Source organism: Rhinolophus sinicus, linkage group LG06 (assembly GCF_036562045.2).
Source record: "Rhinolophus sinicus isolate RSC01 linkage group LG06, ASM3656204v1, whole genome shotgun sequence".
NCBI classification, from domain to species: domain Eukaryota; kingdom Metazoa; phylum Chordata; class Mammalia; order Chiroptera; family Rhinolophidae; genus Rhinolophus; species Rhinolophus sinicus.
Genome location: NC_133756.1, coordinates 5130202 through 5144301, shown reverse-complemented (window position 1 = coordinate 5144301; position 14100 = coordinate 5130202). Strand labels below are relative to the sequence as shown.

Here is a 14100-nt window from a genome sequence, read left to right as displayed (position 1 = left end):
GTATTTTTAGTGATTGCTCTGGGTTACAATATATATTTGACTTTTCACAAGTCTGCTCAGAAATGATAGCTTATTACTTCAAGTGGAATGTAGAAACCTTATCACCATATGGGTCTCTTTACTCTCCTTTACATTGTAGTTATGTTACCTATTACACCTAAATACCTTACAAATCCTATCACCTATAATTTTTGCTTCAACCATCAAACATATTTTAAAGAACTCAAGAGGAGGGGAATACTGTATTAGGTGTATCATTCCTATTGCTCTTTCTTCATTCCTAATGTACAAGTTTCCAACTGGTATCATTTCTCTTCAGTCTGAAAAAATTCCTTTAACAATTCTTTCCGAGCATGTCTACTGACAATAAATTCCCAGTTTTAGTTCATCTGAGAATGTCTTTGTTTTACCTTTTGGATACAGAATACTGAGTTCTGGAGTCTTTCTGCTACTGCTTTTAAAATGCTGTTGCATTTCTCTCTAGCCTCCATGGTTTCTGCTGAGGAATCCAGAGTCACAGTTACTGTTTCTCTGTAAGTAATGCATCATTTTTCTATGGCTATTTTCAATTCTTTTTCTTTGCATTTATTTTTCAGCAGCTTGATTATCATGTGTCTGGATGTAAATCTCTTTATTTAGCTCTAGGGTCACCGCACCTCTTCAATCTGTAGGTTTCTGTCTTTTGCCAAACTTGGGAAGTTTTCAGCCACTATTTCTTCAAATATTTTTTGTGCACTATACTCTTTCTCCTCTACTGGGACTCTAGTGACACAGATGTTAGCCTGTGTACTGTCCCACAGGTCCCCAAGGCTTCGTCCATTGCCTCCCACCCATGTTTCTCTCTGTGGTTCAGGCTGGATCAAGTCTATTGATTTATCTTCAAGTTCACTGACTCTTCTGTCATCTCCATGTTGATATTGACTCCATTTAGTGAATTTGTTCATTTTGGCGATTTCACTTTTCAGTTCTAAAATTTCAATCTGCTCTTCTGTATCTTCTATCTCTTTGCTGAGATGTTCTATCTTTCCATTTGTTTCAAAAGTGTTCCCTCTTACATAGTGGAGCATTTTTATAATGCCTGCTTTAAAATCTTTGTCTGATAATTCCAACATTTGCATCATCTCACTGCTGTCTTTCCCATGCAAGCTGGGATTTTCCTGGTTCTTGGTATGTCAATTAAGTTTAGATTGTATTACGGACATTTTGAGTATTATATTATGAGACTCTGAGTCATATTTAAATCCTATGAAGAATGTTGATATTTTGTTTACTCAGGAATCAACCCAGTTGAGTTCAGGCCACAGTCTCCAATCAGCCTTTTGTGGGCAGTGGTTTCAATGTCAATTCTATTTTCAAAGCCTGTGCTATGCTTTCAGGTTTCTCCTGCATGTGAGCCACCCAGGGGGCCACTTTGGGACTGGGTGGCAATCTATCCCACAGGTCAGTTCTCTAAGCCTTTGGTATGCTATTTAGGGTGAGATTCAGGGGTAGGGGTGCACTTTGGGGGTTAACCCAGAATTTCTAAAACAATTTTATGGGACCGCTTTCCAAGCGCCTTCATCTCCACAACCTCCCTAGTACTTTCCAGTTCCCTGGGGCCCCCGTTTCAATCCTCCAACCAGACCCCACTGTGTTGCACACTTCTGGAGACTATACTTGAATCCAAGGCCAAGCAGTGGCAGGACAGAGTGTTTTTTTAAACATGCAGGAGTGTACAAAAGAGCTAAAGAACTCATCTATGATTATTGGAAGTCAACACGTAATGTCGAAAATTGATAAACCAAGAAATAGCAGTAGAAGCACAATATTTAGGAAGCAACGTAAATACTGTAAGTCACAGCTAAGAGTTGAAAGGGACTGCCTCTAGAGATATAATATTTTTGAAAAGACAACTGTTTGCTCAAGGGAAAAAAATACAGGAGTTGTTTAAGAAAGGAAACATAATCATAATATACTACCTACTTACCTTCACAGTAAATAACATGGAAATAATCATAACATAAACCCAAAAATTTATTAGCCAAAAATTGTGGGATTTACTCAGTCAAAAATCTGGTCTGTTTATAATATTTATACTTTTCTTTGATGAATATCTGCCACTCCCACTCAACTCTAAGTTCCAGGGGCTCAGGGACACCTTTCCTAGAATACGTATGGGTGCTCAATAAAAACTCATTGAATGAATAAATCAGATAAAGAATTAACTGGGGTAGGGGCACAGAATAAGCACGCCTTGGCTTCCAACCTATCTGACTTGGTAGATGGTGGCACTGTTATATAAGGTAAGAAATACTGGAAGATGCAAACGAGCACTTTTAGAGTGTGGAGAGTGACTCGAGTTTGTGACCGGTTTTAGTTCACAATCTCTGTTTAGAGTAGTGGTCCTCAGCTAGGGGCACTTTTGCCCTCCAGGAGACATTTGGCCATGAATGCTGACATTGTGATCTGTCACAACTCGGGGGGGAAAGGGGGGTGCTACTGACATCTAGTGGGTAAGCCCAGGGCTGCTGCTGACCTCCCCAGGACAGCCTCACAGCAAAGAATTTTCTGGCCCAAAATGTCAACAGTGCTTGCTGATGGTGAGAAACTCTGATTAGAAGTGACCGTCCTTGTGAAGAATGACAGAATGACAGTATTTGATTACGTGTGTCCTTCAGGTAATCAAACCTTCAAAGGCTTATGCCCCAATATCATTTACACACCTAAAAATATGAGTGAAATGTAGTGTCCTGGAAATTATAAAATTAATCATAATTTATTATGATTAGATCATATTTATTTAACATTAAATTAAATAAATACTTATTTAGAGATATACATATATGGACAGAGAGAGAATGAATGAGAGACTGGTAATGGCTGTAGGCTTCCTAATGGCAATTTTATAACAAGGGCTCAAACCAGACCATGTGGGAATGCAGCAAAATGTGGTCTCATCACGCGACATTCTCCATAATAAGAAAAGCTGCACATCAGCTGCTCCCTTATTCAGGTCCCCAACGCATTGTCCAAATCATAAATAACAACACCGAAAACAATGTTTGTTGCTAGAGTCAGCACACAAGTGACATGCTGAAGTAACAGGTATGGTCCCTTTACCTAAGAAAAATGAGACAACTGAGTCCAAACACGGTCCTGTTTGCCTGCTGAGATGGGCTGGGCATATTTCAGGAATGGAAGCAGTAGAATCAAACCACATACACAGACAGAAACTCTGCCCCGATACATCAGACACATCGGGGGCTACAGACGTCAGCAGGGCACTGGCATCACACAGAGTCGGTGGCACCCTGGGTCACCACTGCCCATCCTGCAAGGCCACCAGCAACACTTCAACTGGCCCTGCCCCACCTTTCTGTGCTTTCTGGACGGGGGTTCAGAGAACATTCCATTTCAAAAGTGGATTTTTTAAAATCCTGCTATGGCCCCACCTCTCTGCACACAGCTGGAGAGAGCCCAGGTCCCGCGGGCATGAGTTACAAGTCACAAAGATGGGCCGGGGCTGGACGCTGACCACCTGACTCCCTCCACAGCACTCAGGCCACACAAGGCCCATCCTCCAGTGCACCAAATGTTTCAAGAGCCCTTCTTAAAAGACACATCAGCACAGGAGTGGATCTCATTGCTAGGTGTGGACACATAAGAGTCACAGGCCCTGCAGGTCACCAGGAGAGACTAACGCGTGAACAGGGATGTTGTTAAGACCCGAGATAAAGCTGGCCTCTGTGAGTTCCCAGCTAAATGTGTGACTCAGCAATCACATGTATTTTAAGGGCAGATCCGTGACATGAATGAATTCTGCTCATGAGACATCTGTAAACACATCTGTCAACTGGTGAAAACATATAAATTTTTCTAAAGTGTATGAACTTGCCAGACACTCACCATACAACAATCATACTTAGGAACTATGAACAATTTACCTCTTCAGAACTCGTGCTGGCTGGGGGCACCTTATAGACCAGACAGTGTGAGGGGTTGGGCCGGATCCCTCCCTGCAGAGGTAACACCACCTTCCCAGAGCTGGCTTCCAGCGGGGGGCTCCAAACGGCCCAGCGAACCATGTGCATACACGCCAAGCTGGACGAGGAGGGGACGGGAGCTGCCTAGAATGGAAACAAAGCACAACAGGGCGTGCGTTACCACCAAACCCACCCGGTCAGGAATCAACAGTACTTTCACCATGAAGTATAACTGGAGAGCAGGGCAGTGAGGCAGGCGACCATCACTTGCATTTTACAAAAGCAGGACACAGCATGGCACTGGTGGCACAGGGCACAAGGCAGCTGGACTCCCGATCTGACTCCCCAGTGGCCTAGCTGCACCCCTCCCCCATACGGAGGATTCTGAACCATGGGGGTGACATGGGAGGAGAAACAACCGGAAGGTGGGAGGTGCCCAAAGGGACCATGAGCACAGCTCTCACTTCCTAACGCTCTCTTCATGGGGATCAGTGGGGCCCCTGCCCCCGCTGGGAGGAGGAAAGCAAAAGAATAAAAGAATGGGGTGCACTGTCAGTGTCTCTGGGCAGCAGAGGGTGCAAGTGGCTCCATCCCTCTTGACCACTGGCCACATGTCCCCAAGCAGCCCTACCAAGTGCGGCCGTAGTCACAGGGAGGGCGGACAGCCTGCCAGGAGGGCCCCACACCCGTGGCCCATGCCCTGCCTCCGAGGGTGAAGTGCACTGCCCCAAAGGAGCGGGGCCAGGGGACCCACTGACTCCGGCTGCGTCAGCACAGGAAGGCATGGCTCCCGCAGTGTGGCTGGGCGTCCGACACACCTGCTGATCTGGCTGGACACAGGGAACCGCCTGCCATTGTCACAGCCAGCACTTGACTGCACTCGGGTCCAAGGCAGTTGGCCACTCACACAGAGGATTTGGGTGGGGCTCCGACACAGACAGCTCGTGGCTGCGCCTGGGCGTGAGTGGGTCCCAGTACAGAAAAGGAAACACCTGCTTCACCCAGGCCAGTCTTCCCAGACCGTTCCTTACCGAATGATGTCCTGACCTGGTATAGCCTTTATATCCACGTGGGAAACACCCAGCATCAGCATGTGGTTTTGAACTAACCCCGCCTCCCCGAGTCCCCGCTGTAACTGGATCTCAGACACCTGCGGACCCTTCACTGGAGCCGAAGTTCAGATCGCAGGTGAAGCTAGAGCCGTATTCTTGCCTGTCATGGGATAGCAGAGATTTGGGTTCCTGTCAATTTCATGTGAAAAAACCCACGTCCTGGAAGGACAAGCAAAGAATCGGTGAAGTACGAGGCCCCAGTATGTGACCTTGAGCATCTGCCAGAGACAAAGGCGGCGTCGGCCTCTGCCCTTCCAGTGGCAGCGGCCACAGTGTAGCAAGAAAGAGGTGATTATAAATCCACTGTTTTAAAAAATAAAAGTTTCGTAAACGCAGCAGGAAAACTGGCCGCTGAAGAAACTATAAGGGTTCGGTAATACCTGGGCTACTTTGTAAACAGTCACCTATAAAACCCAGAAGGTTATTACGGGATCAAAACAAAATAAAACACGCATCCAAGTGTCCGTGCTGTTTGTGTAAAGCCTTCTGGTTTAATTTTTCAAATTAGGCGATTCTGATACCTAATTTTCCAATTTCACAGTTCCTTGTGGTTTTTAGTTCTCAATCAATACGGCTCTCTCCTGTGTGAAATATCTATCAGTACACACTACCCACTTTCCCTCCCTTTTGTTTTGAACAGCCCGACAAGAAGAGACGGTTAGTGAGTTATTGATCAGTCCTCCACAAAGACTTCAGTGGGCCAATTAGGGCCTGGTGGCAATTCCACTGCCAATTATCAGCTGCATCCTCTCCCGAGCAGCCAGGGTGACACCTGCAGGCAAGCACCTTCCCAAGCAGCCCCTTCCCCAGCCCCCAGGAGCAGGCCAGGCACATCCAGCACGCAGGGACAGCATGAGCTACCCACTCTTTGGTCAGCGGGACAAAGGTCCTCCTAGGAGGGAATTCCAGTGGCTAAAACCACATCTGGTTCTTTATAATAATGCCTTAACCTGCCAAACAGGGCTTGATTTTCACGCCAACTGAAAAGAAAAAAACCACACTGACTTGTTCCCACTTAGGCTTTTCATTGTAATCCCAAACAATATACAAAAGGCCAAAGGCCTACACCTGGATTAGGAGCCAGGTTTGTCATGGAACAGAAGTGCCACATGACATTAACGAGGCAAAGCACAAACAGAAAACTCACACCTGACCCCTACGAGCGCTTCAACCAGGGTCCCTGCTGAATGGTGGCCCCAAAAAGACACGTCACAGCCTGATCCCTGGGCTCCGTGACTGTGGGCTCATTTGGAAAAGGGTCCATGCAGACGAAACTGAATTACTCGTAAGTACTAATTGCCCAGAGTGGCCCTAAATCCAACGACAAGTGTCCTAGTAATAGCAGGACAGACAGAGGGAAGGCCACATGCAGAGGCAGGAAGAGGCTGGAGCGATGGCGGCCACAAGCAAAGGGACGCCAGCAGCCACCAGAAGCTGGAAGGAGCAGGAGGGTCCTTCCCTAGAGCCTCTGGAGGGAGCATGGCCCTAGCCAGCAGAACTGGTTTGGGAGTTGTGGCCTCCAGAACTGTGCAAGAATAAATGTCTCTTGTTTTAAACCCCACAGTTCATGGCAGTTTGTTCTGGCAGCCCCAGGATACAGATGAAGTCCCCATGGCTTCTATCCTCAGGCCAATTCAAAACTCAGGGGCAGGAAAAAAACTTCATTTTATTTCATGAGATTGATTTTCTTCAGATTTGCAGTGAGAACTTTTTCCTCCTGCCCAGGGCCCCACGCCAGCTGCCTGGGCCCAATCCACAACCACTCTGGGCACTGTAGCACCAATGCCCAGAAACACACTGCAGAGGTAACAGTGGCACCTACTGAGGCCACCACCAGAGACAGAAAGGACAAACCCTGGATAGGGACAACCATACTGGGGCACTTCGCTGGATACAAATGGGGAAAAAAAATAACTGGGGTGTCAAACATCTCCAAATGTCCCCGATATCGCACAGATCACACACAAAAATAAATAAGCCAGCAGACACGAAAAGATACATTACTGATGAAGGGAGGGCAGGGAGGTGTGAGGCCCCAGAAAAGGGCAGCTCGGGGCCCCAGCCAGGCACAGGCATGTTCCGTATTCACACGTGTGTCCTTTACGTGCACTGCTCACGTGACCCTCACCACGGCCAGGGAATGCCGACCACCGAGGGCCTGTAGCCGAATGCGGTGGGTGGCACAGACCATGTGTAGCCAGTGGCTCTGGAGACTCAGAGCCGGACACGGGACACAGGCAGGTGCAGGGTTCTCTTCAGGCGGCTTGTTTCCTGGCTTCTCCTTAAAGGACGCTGAGTTCTTGGCCACTGAGGTGAACTGCCTGAACCCCACCGAGGTGAAGACTTAGGAGAGTAACGGGCACCCAGGGTCCCAGCAAAATCACTGGGCAAAGTGGAGGTTCACTCCTTCCAGAAATGGATCCAACATCTGCCAACACCTTTTCCAAATTAGACACACAGCAGTCTTGGCAGCTGCTGCAGGCTAATTTGCTTCATGCACATTCACGGTGAAAAGGGAAACCTAACAACATATAATTAAAGTTTCACGTGCCCGTCTATGACACATTATGTGCAGCGTCATTTACAAGCAAAGTAATCATCTGATGGGCAATATTTTCATCCTGTTCTACTGAGGAAAGTAATTATTTTTAAACATGTACATGAGCAATGAAAAACAAAGGGAGGATGGTTTAAGAAACTTCTGTAACCCAGTATAACTCTTCACACTGGCTAAAGGGTTCATAACACTCTGTCCTTCTTTGCACAAAAGGTGTCAACTTGACTGACTGAAGGAAGCAGTGGTGAAACCCTCACGCGTCTGGCACTGTGGCCAATAGAGAGGACAGCCATGTGGGCCCCCCCTGCCCTTTGGAGACGGAGTCTGGATCCCCGCAGCCAGTGTCTGGGCACCCCAGGGCCTGTGCATCTGCTTCCTCTGGAGACCCTGCCCCTGCCTGGTTCTGTTTCCCCCTCTGTAAGTGGGTCCTGGAGAGCCTTGCCCACGGGGCTCAGGCTTGGGGGTCTGGCATCCTTTCCTGTGGGCACTGCCCCTCCTCTCCATGGGGAATTCCACGCCCTGGAACAGTGAGAGTCCAGAACAGGGATGCACATGGGGCCAGCCCTAATCTTGCCATGAGGGCATCCCCAGGGTCTTAGGAGAAAGCAGCTCTCTCATTGGGAGTCACCACCCGGGGGAAGCAGCAAACCTGAAACCATCCAAAGCCACAGCCCACCCAACCTCCATGGCCTCGAGAAATCCCGGGCACTGCAGGACAGAGCAGAGCTACAGACAAAGGTGCATGGGGAAGAGAGGAACACGGCAGGCAGAGGTCGTGGACAGCACTCAAACGCACCAGACGTGAAAGAGAAAGTCAACCAGCTGGACTTAAATTCAGGACCTTTTGCTCATCCAAAGACAGTGCTATTGGGACGACCAGGAAGGGCACACAGATGGGCTCTCTGCTTGTTTCTTTTAACTGCATATGAACCTGTAATTACCTTAAAATAAAGCTTAATTTAAAAAACAGTGTGTGGCATATGATAAGAGCTATACAAAGTGCTGTTAAAAATTTTTTAAATGACTATCCACACACAAAAAAATTCCTACAATGTTAGAAGACGTAATGGAAAAGAAAATCCCATTTACAATAGCAGCAGAAACATTAAATGTCTATGAATAAACTTAATGAGTACTGTCCGACTGTTTAAAATCTACATTTCAAAAATATAAAAGGAAATCACTCTTGAAAGACACAAAAATAGACTGGAACAAATGGAAAGACATCCCTTGTTCTTGGTTAGGACATAACAACATACTTAAGATGTCAAATCTCTCTAAATTAACTTATAAATTTAATGCACTCCAAATAAAAATGCCAATAGGCTTTCTGGAGCTAGACCGGTTGATAGTGGAAAACCAAACCAGCAAGGAGAGCTCCACAAGCAAGGAAAGGGGGGCTATGAGGCCCCACCAGCCCTGCCGGGTGGGCCACACACTGCGGAGACTCCTGCCATTGGAACAAACAGAGCAGCCCACAAAGAGAATAAAGGTCTACAATCAGACACAACTGTAAACAGAGATCTAGCGCGTGATAAAGAGGTGTCTTAAATCACTGTGGCATACGAGGACGTTCTAATAAGTGGTATTGGGCCAACTGGACAGCCATTGGAAAAAGATAAAATTAGATCCATTCCTCACACGCCAAACAAGAGACCTAAACATAAAAGATGAAACTATTCGAGGACTGGGAGAACACAAGAAGGTCCTCTGCATAAGTAAAGACTTTTTAACTACAACTCAAAACCCAGACGCAACAAAAGACAAGACTGATACATGTGACACATTACAAAATGTTTCCAAATTACCATGGGCTATAAACTGAATGTTTCTGATCCCCCCAAATTCTTTTTTTTCTTTTTTTTCATCAGTTTGGCTCAAATGATCCCCCCAAATTCTTATGTTGAAGCCCTAACTCCCATAATGCCATGGTACTTGAAGGTGGGGTCTTTGGGAGGTGATTAGGGTTAGATGAAGTCATGAGGGTGAGGCCCCCACGATGGGATTAGTGACTTTATAAGTAGAGAAAGCAATTTCCCTCTCTACACACACACACACACACACACACACACACACACACACACACACCAAGGAAAGGTCATGCGAGGACACAGCCAGAAGGCAGCGTCTACAAGCCAGGAAGCGGGCCCTCACCATTAACCAAATCTGTGTCAGCCTGATCTCGGACTGTCCAACCTTCAGAACTGAGAGAAATCAATGTCTGTTGCTAAGTTACCCAGTACATGGTATTTTGTTACAGCAGCCTGAGCTATAAGCTACGTGGCCCAAAATGGAGGGGCAGGGAATAAAATGACAAATGACCAAGCTAGGAGAAAATACCCGCAGTACACAGCACAGAAATAGAGCAAATACCCTTAAAAAACAAAACCTTCTTAACATATGAAGAAAAATGGCAAAACTTCCTAGAAAGACAGCCAAATACCTCACAAACATGAAAGCATGTTCAGCTTCACTTAAAATCAGAGAAATGCACATGAAAACTATACTGTGACACCATTTCTCACCCATCAGACGAGCCGAGTTCCAAAGCCTGACGATGTAAACCGCAGTGAACCGGAGGGGTCGCCAGCCCCTCGTACATGGCCAGTGGGAACAAAATACCACACAGCCCCTCTGGGGACATCAGACAACATCTAACAAACTGATGTTTGCACCCTTCCTTCCAGCACGTCCACATCTAGGGACGCACCCTGACGACTCCCCTCCCACCACACAAACGTGCTCACACAGGAGACCACACAGCGGGGAAAGGAAAGGGGAGGCGCCCTGCGCACTGGCAGATCCGGCTGTGGAGATGTGCCATCTCCACCCCTGTGCCATCTGCTCCCTTCAGCACTGATGGAGAACTAAGAAAACACACACAGCGTCACAAACGCACGCGGGAAGGATGGCTGGGAGCGACACACTGGTTCCCACCCAGGCCGGGGGCAGTGGACAGGACAGTGGAAAGGACACGGAGGGTGCGATACTTTTCTCACATCACCTTTTGGAAGAATTCTGACTTTTAAAAGCATGAGTGTTCTATCTATTTAAAAAATAAAACTCTACCAATAAGGATGAGGAGGGGAAATAACTATAAAACTGAACGCAAACAGAAATGCACAGTGTAACCACGCTGAAGCGGCCCAAGCCAGGAGACTTGGGAAAAGCCTACCTACCGATTCCCTTCGGGCCTGGCCACAAACGAATCCCGAACTCTGGCACGTTTGCTCTTGTAGCGGTACGGATGCAGCAATTCCGACATTACGTGCTCTAGGGCTGGGCGAATGAGCACCTGTGCTGAGGGGGCCGGGAGCCAAGGTTCTCTCTGCGGGAGGAGAGACGTGCAAACGCGGACGGTGAGGCACGGAGAGCCTGCCAGCATTGGCTAGGATCGAAGGATCTATGAGAACTCAACTTCTGAGCCACGTGTGCACATGGAGGGGCGTGTGTGTGTGTGTGTGTGTGTGTGTGTGTGTGTGTGTTTGCATGTGCATACATGTTATTTGTGTTTCCATATGTAAAATTTCACGGATCTGTCCACTGAAGGGGCTTAGACACAGACCTAGAGCCCAGGTCTGGATTCTAACACCACCTCCCTCCCCCCCCCCACCTCAAGAAGAACCAGGATTCATCAAAAACAAGGAAAGTCTGAGAAACTGTCACAGCCCAGAGGAGCCTAAGGAGACATGACGACTAAATGTAATGTGGCATCCTGATGGGTTCCCAGAACAGAAAAGAACATTAGGTAAGGAAATTTGAATAAAGTACGGGTTTCAGTTAGTAATAATATATCAATATTGGTTCATTAGTCATGACAAATGTACCATACTAATGAGGTTACTACCAGGGGAAACTGGGTGTGGGTATATCTGTACTAGCTTCGCAGTTTTTATGTAAGTGTAAAACTTGCCTAAAATAAAGTCAATTTAGGGAAAGGTTGGTTCCAGGGCTGGAACAAAGAAGGTGCAAGATGAGCCTGGAGCATCTTGTTATGCCAGAAAGTAAGAAAACGCTCAAAAACCAAACAAGACAGAGGATGTCACCTGAAGGGCCTCTGGCCGAATCTGGGACAATTTAAGCAACAAAAAAATTAGGGCGGTAAGTTTACAATAGGGAGCCGGGGGTCCTCACCAACATGGGCTCAATGGCCGAATCAGTCAGTCAGTCTGGCCACAGGGAAGAAGGGGGAGGGGGTCCTGGACTCAGAATGCCGCATGGAGGGAACGCTGGAGTTGGAGGTCACCCCTCATGGATGCAGGGGACATTCAGACGGGGAGGAGGTAAATGCATGGCTTAAGGTGTCTCCCCATGGACTGTTGATTAGTTGCAGGCAGGAAACCACTAACTCTACAGTGATGACATCACACACCTGAGCAGATGATCAAAGTAAGACAAAAAGATGCAGATGGACACGGCGCACCTCCAGGCGTGAGACCCTCACGGGACACGACCTCACTTAGTGTTCCCACCGGGGATGCGTAACCTGACTCCATTGGGGAAGAAATGTCAGCAAACCAAAATAAACAGCATTCCATTCAAAGCATTTTTTAAAGGAGGGAGATGATACTACTAAAAAAATAAAAGCACAGATGACAAAGAAAGGCAGAGGAACTGTTGCAGACTAGAGGAGACCAGAGACGTAGAACCGGACAGGACGTATGACCCTGCGCATACCGTGTTTCCCCGAAAATAAGACCTAGCCGAACAATCAGCTCTAATATGTCTTTTGGAGCAAAAATTAATATAAGACCTGGTCTTATATTATATTATATAAGACCTGGTCTTATATTATATTATATAAGACCCAGTCTTTCGGAGCAAAAATTAATATAAGACCTGGTCTTATATTATATTATATAAGACCCAGTATTTTGGAGCAAAAATTAATATAAGACCTGGTCTTATATTATATTATATAAGACCCAGTCTTTCGGAGCAAAAATTAATATAAGACCTGGTCTTATACTGTATTATATAAGACCCAGTCTTTTGGAGCGAAAATTAATATAAGACTCGGTCTTATATTAATTTTCGCTCCAAAAGATGCATTAGAGCTGATTGTCCAGCTAGGTCTTATTTTCGGGGAAACAGGGTCTGACCCTGCACAGGCCAGAAATGCTGGAACGGACAGGCTGGATTGATGGGCAGAACTGGAGTACAGATGGGAGACTGAGGTACATTCAACACTGAATGAACTGAGGTTGATCATTGCACTGTGGTCACTTGAGGGAACATCCTTTTTCTCGAGAAATACACACTGAGCATTGAGGGGTCAAGGGCCATGATGTCTGCAATTTATTCTCAACTCGTTCAGAATGAATGTGTGTGAATCTACACACAACACAGGAAAGGGGGGAGGGAGAAAACATGAACAAGGAGAGCACATTAAAAAAATGGGGCCAACGTGGACTGTGCGTGAGTCTGGACCATCAAGGAACGCGTATGAACACACATTCCCACCCACCAGACTGGCTAACATTGAAAAGACGGACAAAACCAAAAGCTGGCAGGACGGGAGCGGCTGTGACCCTCAAACAGCGCTGGTTTAACTCCTTCGGAAGCTGGCACTTTTCAGAAAGACAGCCTACATCTACCTACGACCCAACAACCTGCTCCTGGTATTTACCAAACAGAAATGAAAATATATGTGCACAAAAAGATTTGCCCAAGAATGTTTAGCGCAGCTTTACTCTTTAACTGGAAAAGTCCACCAACAGGAAAATGAAGAAACAAATTCATGAGACTGAAAACCCATGACATGAAAGACAATGAATATAAACATCAAAGAAGCTCGATGAATTCCGAGTAAGATGAACCCCAAGAGACCCTATATTATAATCAAACTTCCAAAAGACAAAGAGAGACCCTTGAAAGCAACAAGACAGAAGTAAATAGTCACAAAGAGAGGTCCTCAATCACATCATGAGCAGAGTCATCAGAACTTTGGAAGCCAGAGGCAACAGACCGATATACTCAAAGTGCCAAAAGGAAAAAACTGTCAGCCAAGAATCCTACATCAGGCAAAACTGTCCTTCAAGAGTGAGGGAGAAATCAAGACATTCCTAGATAAGTAGCCCAGCACTAGCCCTGCCCCACAAGAAATGCTTAAGGGAGTCCTGCAAGGTGAAACAAAAGGACACTGGACAGTAACTCAAAATCATATCACTAAATAAAGATCTCAGTGAAGGTAAACAAAGGGGCAAGTATAAAAGCTAATATTGTAACGCTCACTATTTTTTAGTTTGTGACTACACATTTTGTTTTCTACATGATTTTTAAAAATTAATATACTTAAAGAAAAAAATTTGGGTGCAAAACTAGTATTATTGTAACTTTGGTTTGTAAATCCAAATCTTGTTTCCTACAATAATTTAAGAGACTAACACATTTTAAACAATTACTAGTTTATGTTTTAGCACACACACTGTATGAAGATGTAATTTTGTGACATCAATAACCAAAAGGA

The 14100-nt window shown here is 46.2% G+C and overlaps 1 protein-coding gene across 11 annotated transcripts in view; it reads right to left on the bottom strand.

Annotated features, from left to right (window-relative positions):
• The window catches only part of NPHP4 (nephrocystin 4), a 107945-nt gene that overhangs the window by 56370 nt on the left and 37475 nt on the right, over nt 1–14100 (bottom strand). For 10 of the 11 annotated variants that reach the window (XM_019746697.2, XM_074334189.1, XM_074334188.1 and 7 more), the window contains one exon: nt 3924–4106. In XM_019746697.2, the coding sequence (XP_019602256.2) occupies nt 3924–4106 (183 nt within the window). Of the gene's footprint in view, nt 1–3923; nt 4107–10156; nt 10327–14100 lie in introns of those variants that run through there. The other variant, XM_074334195.1, reaches the window with a different exon arrangement.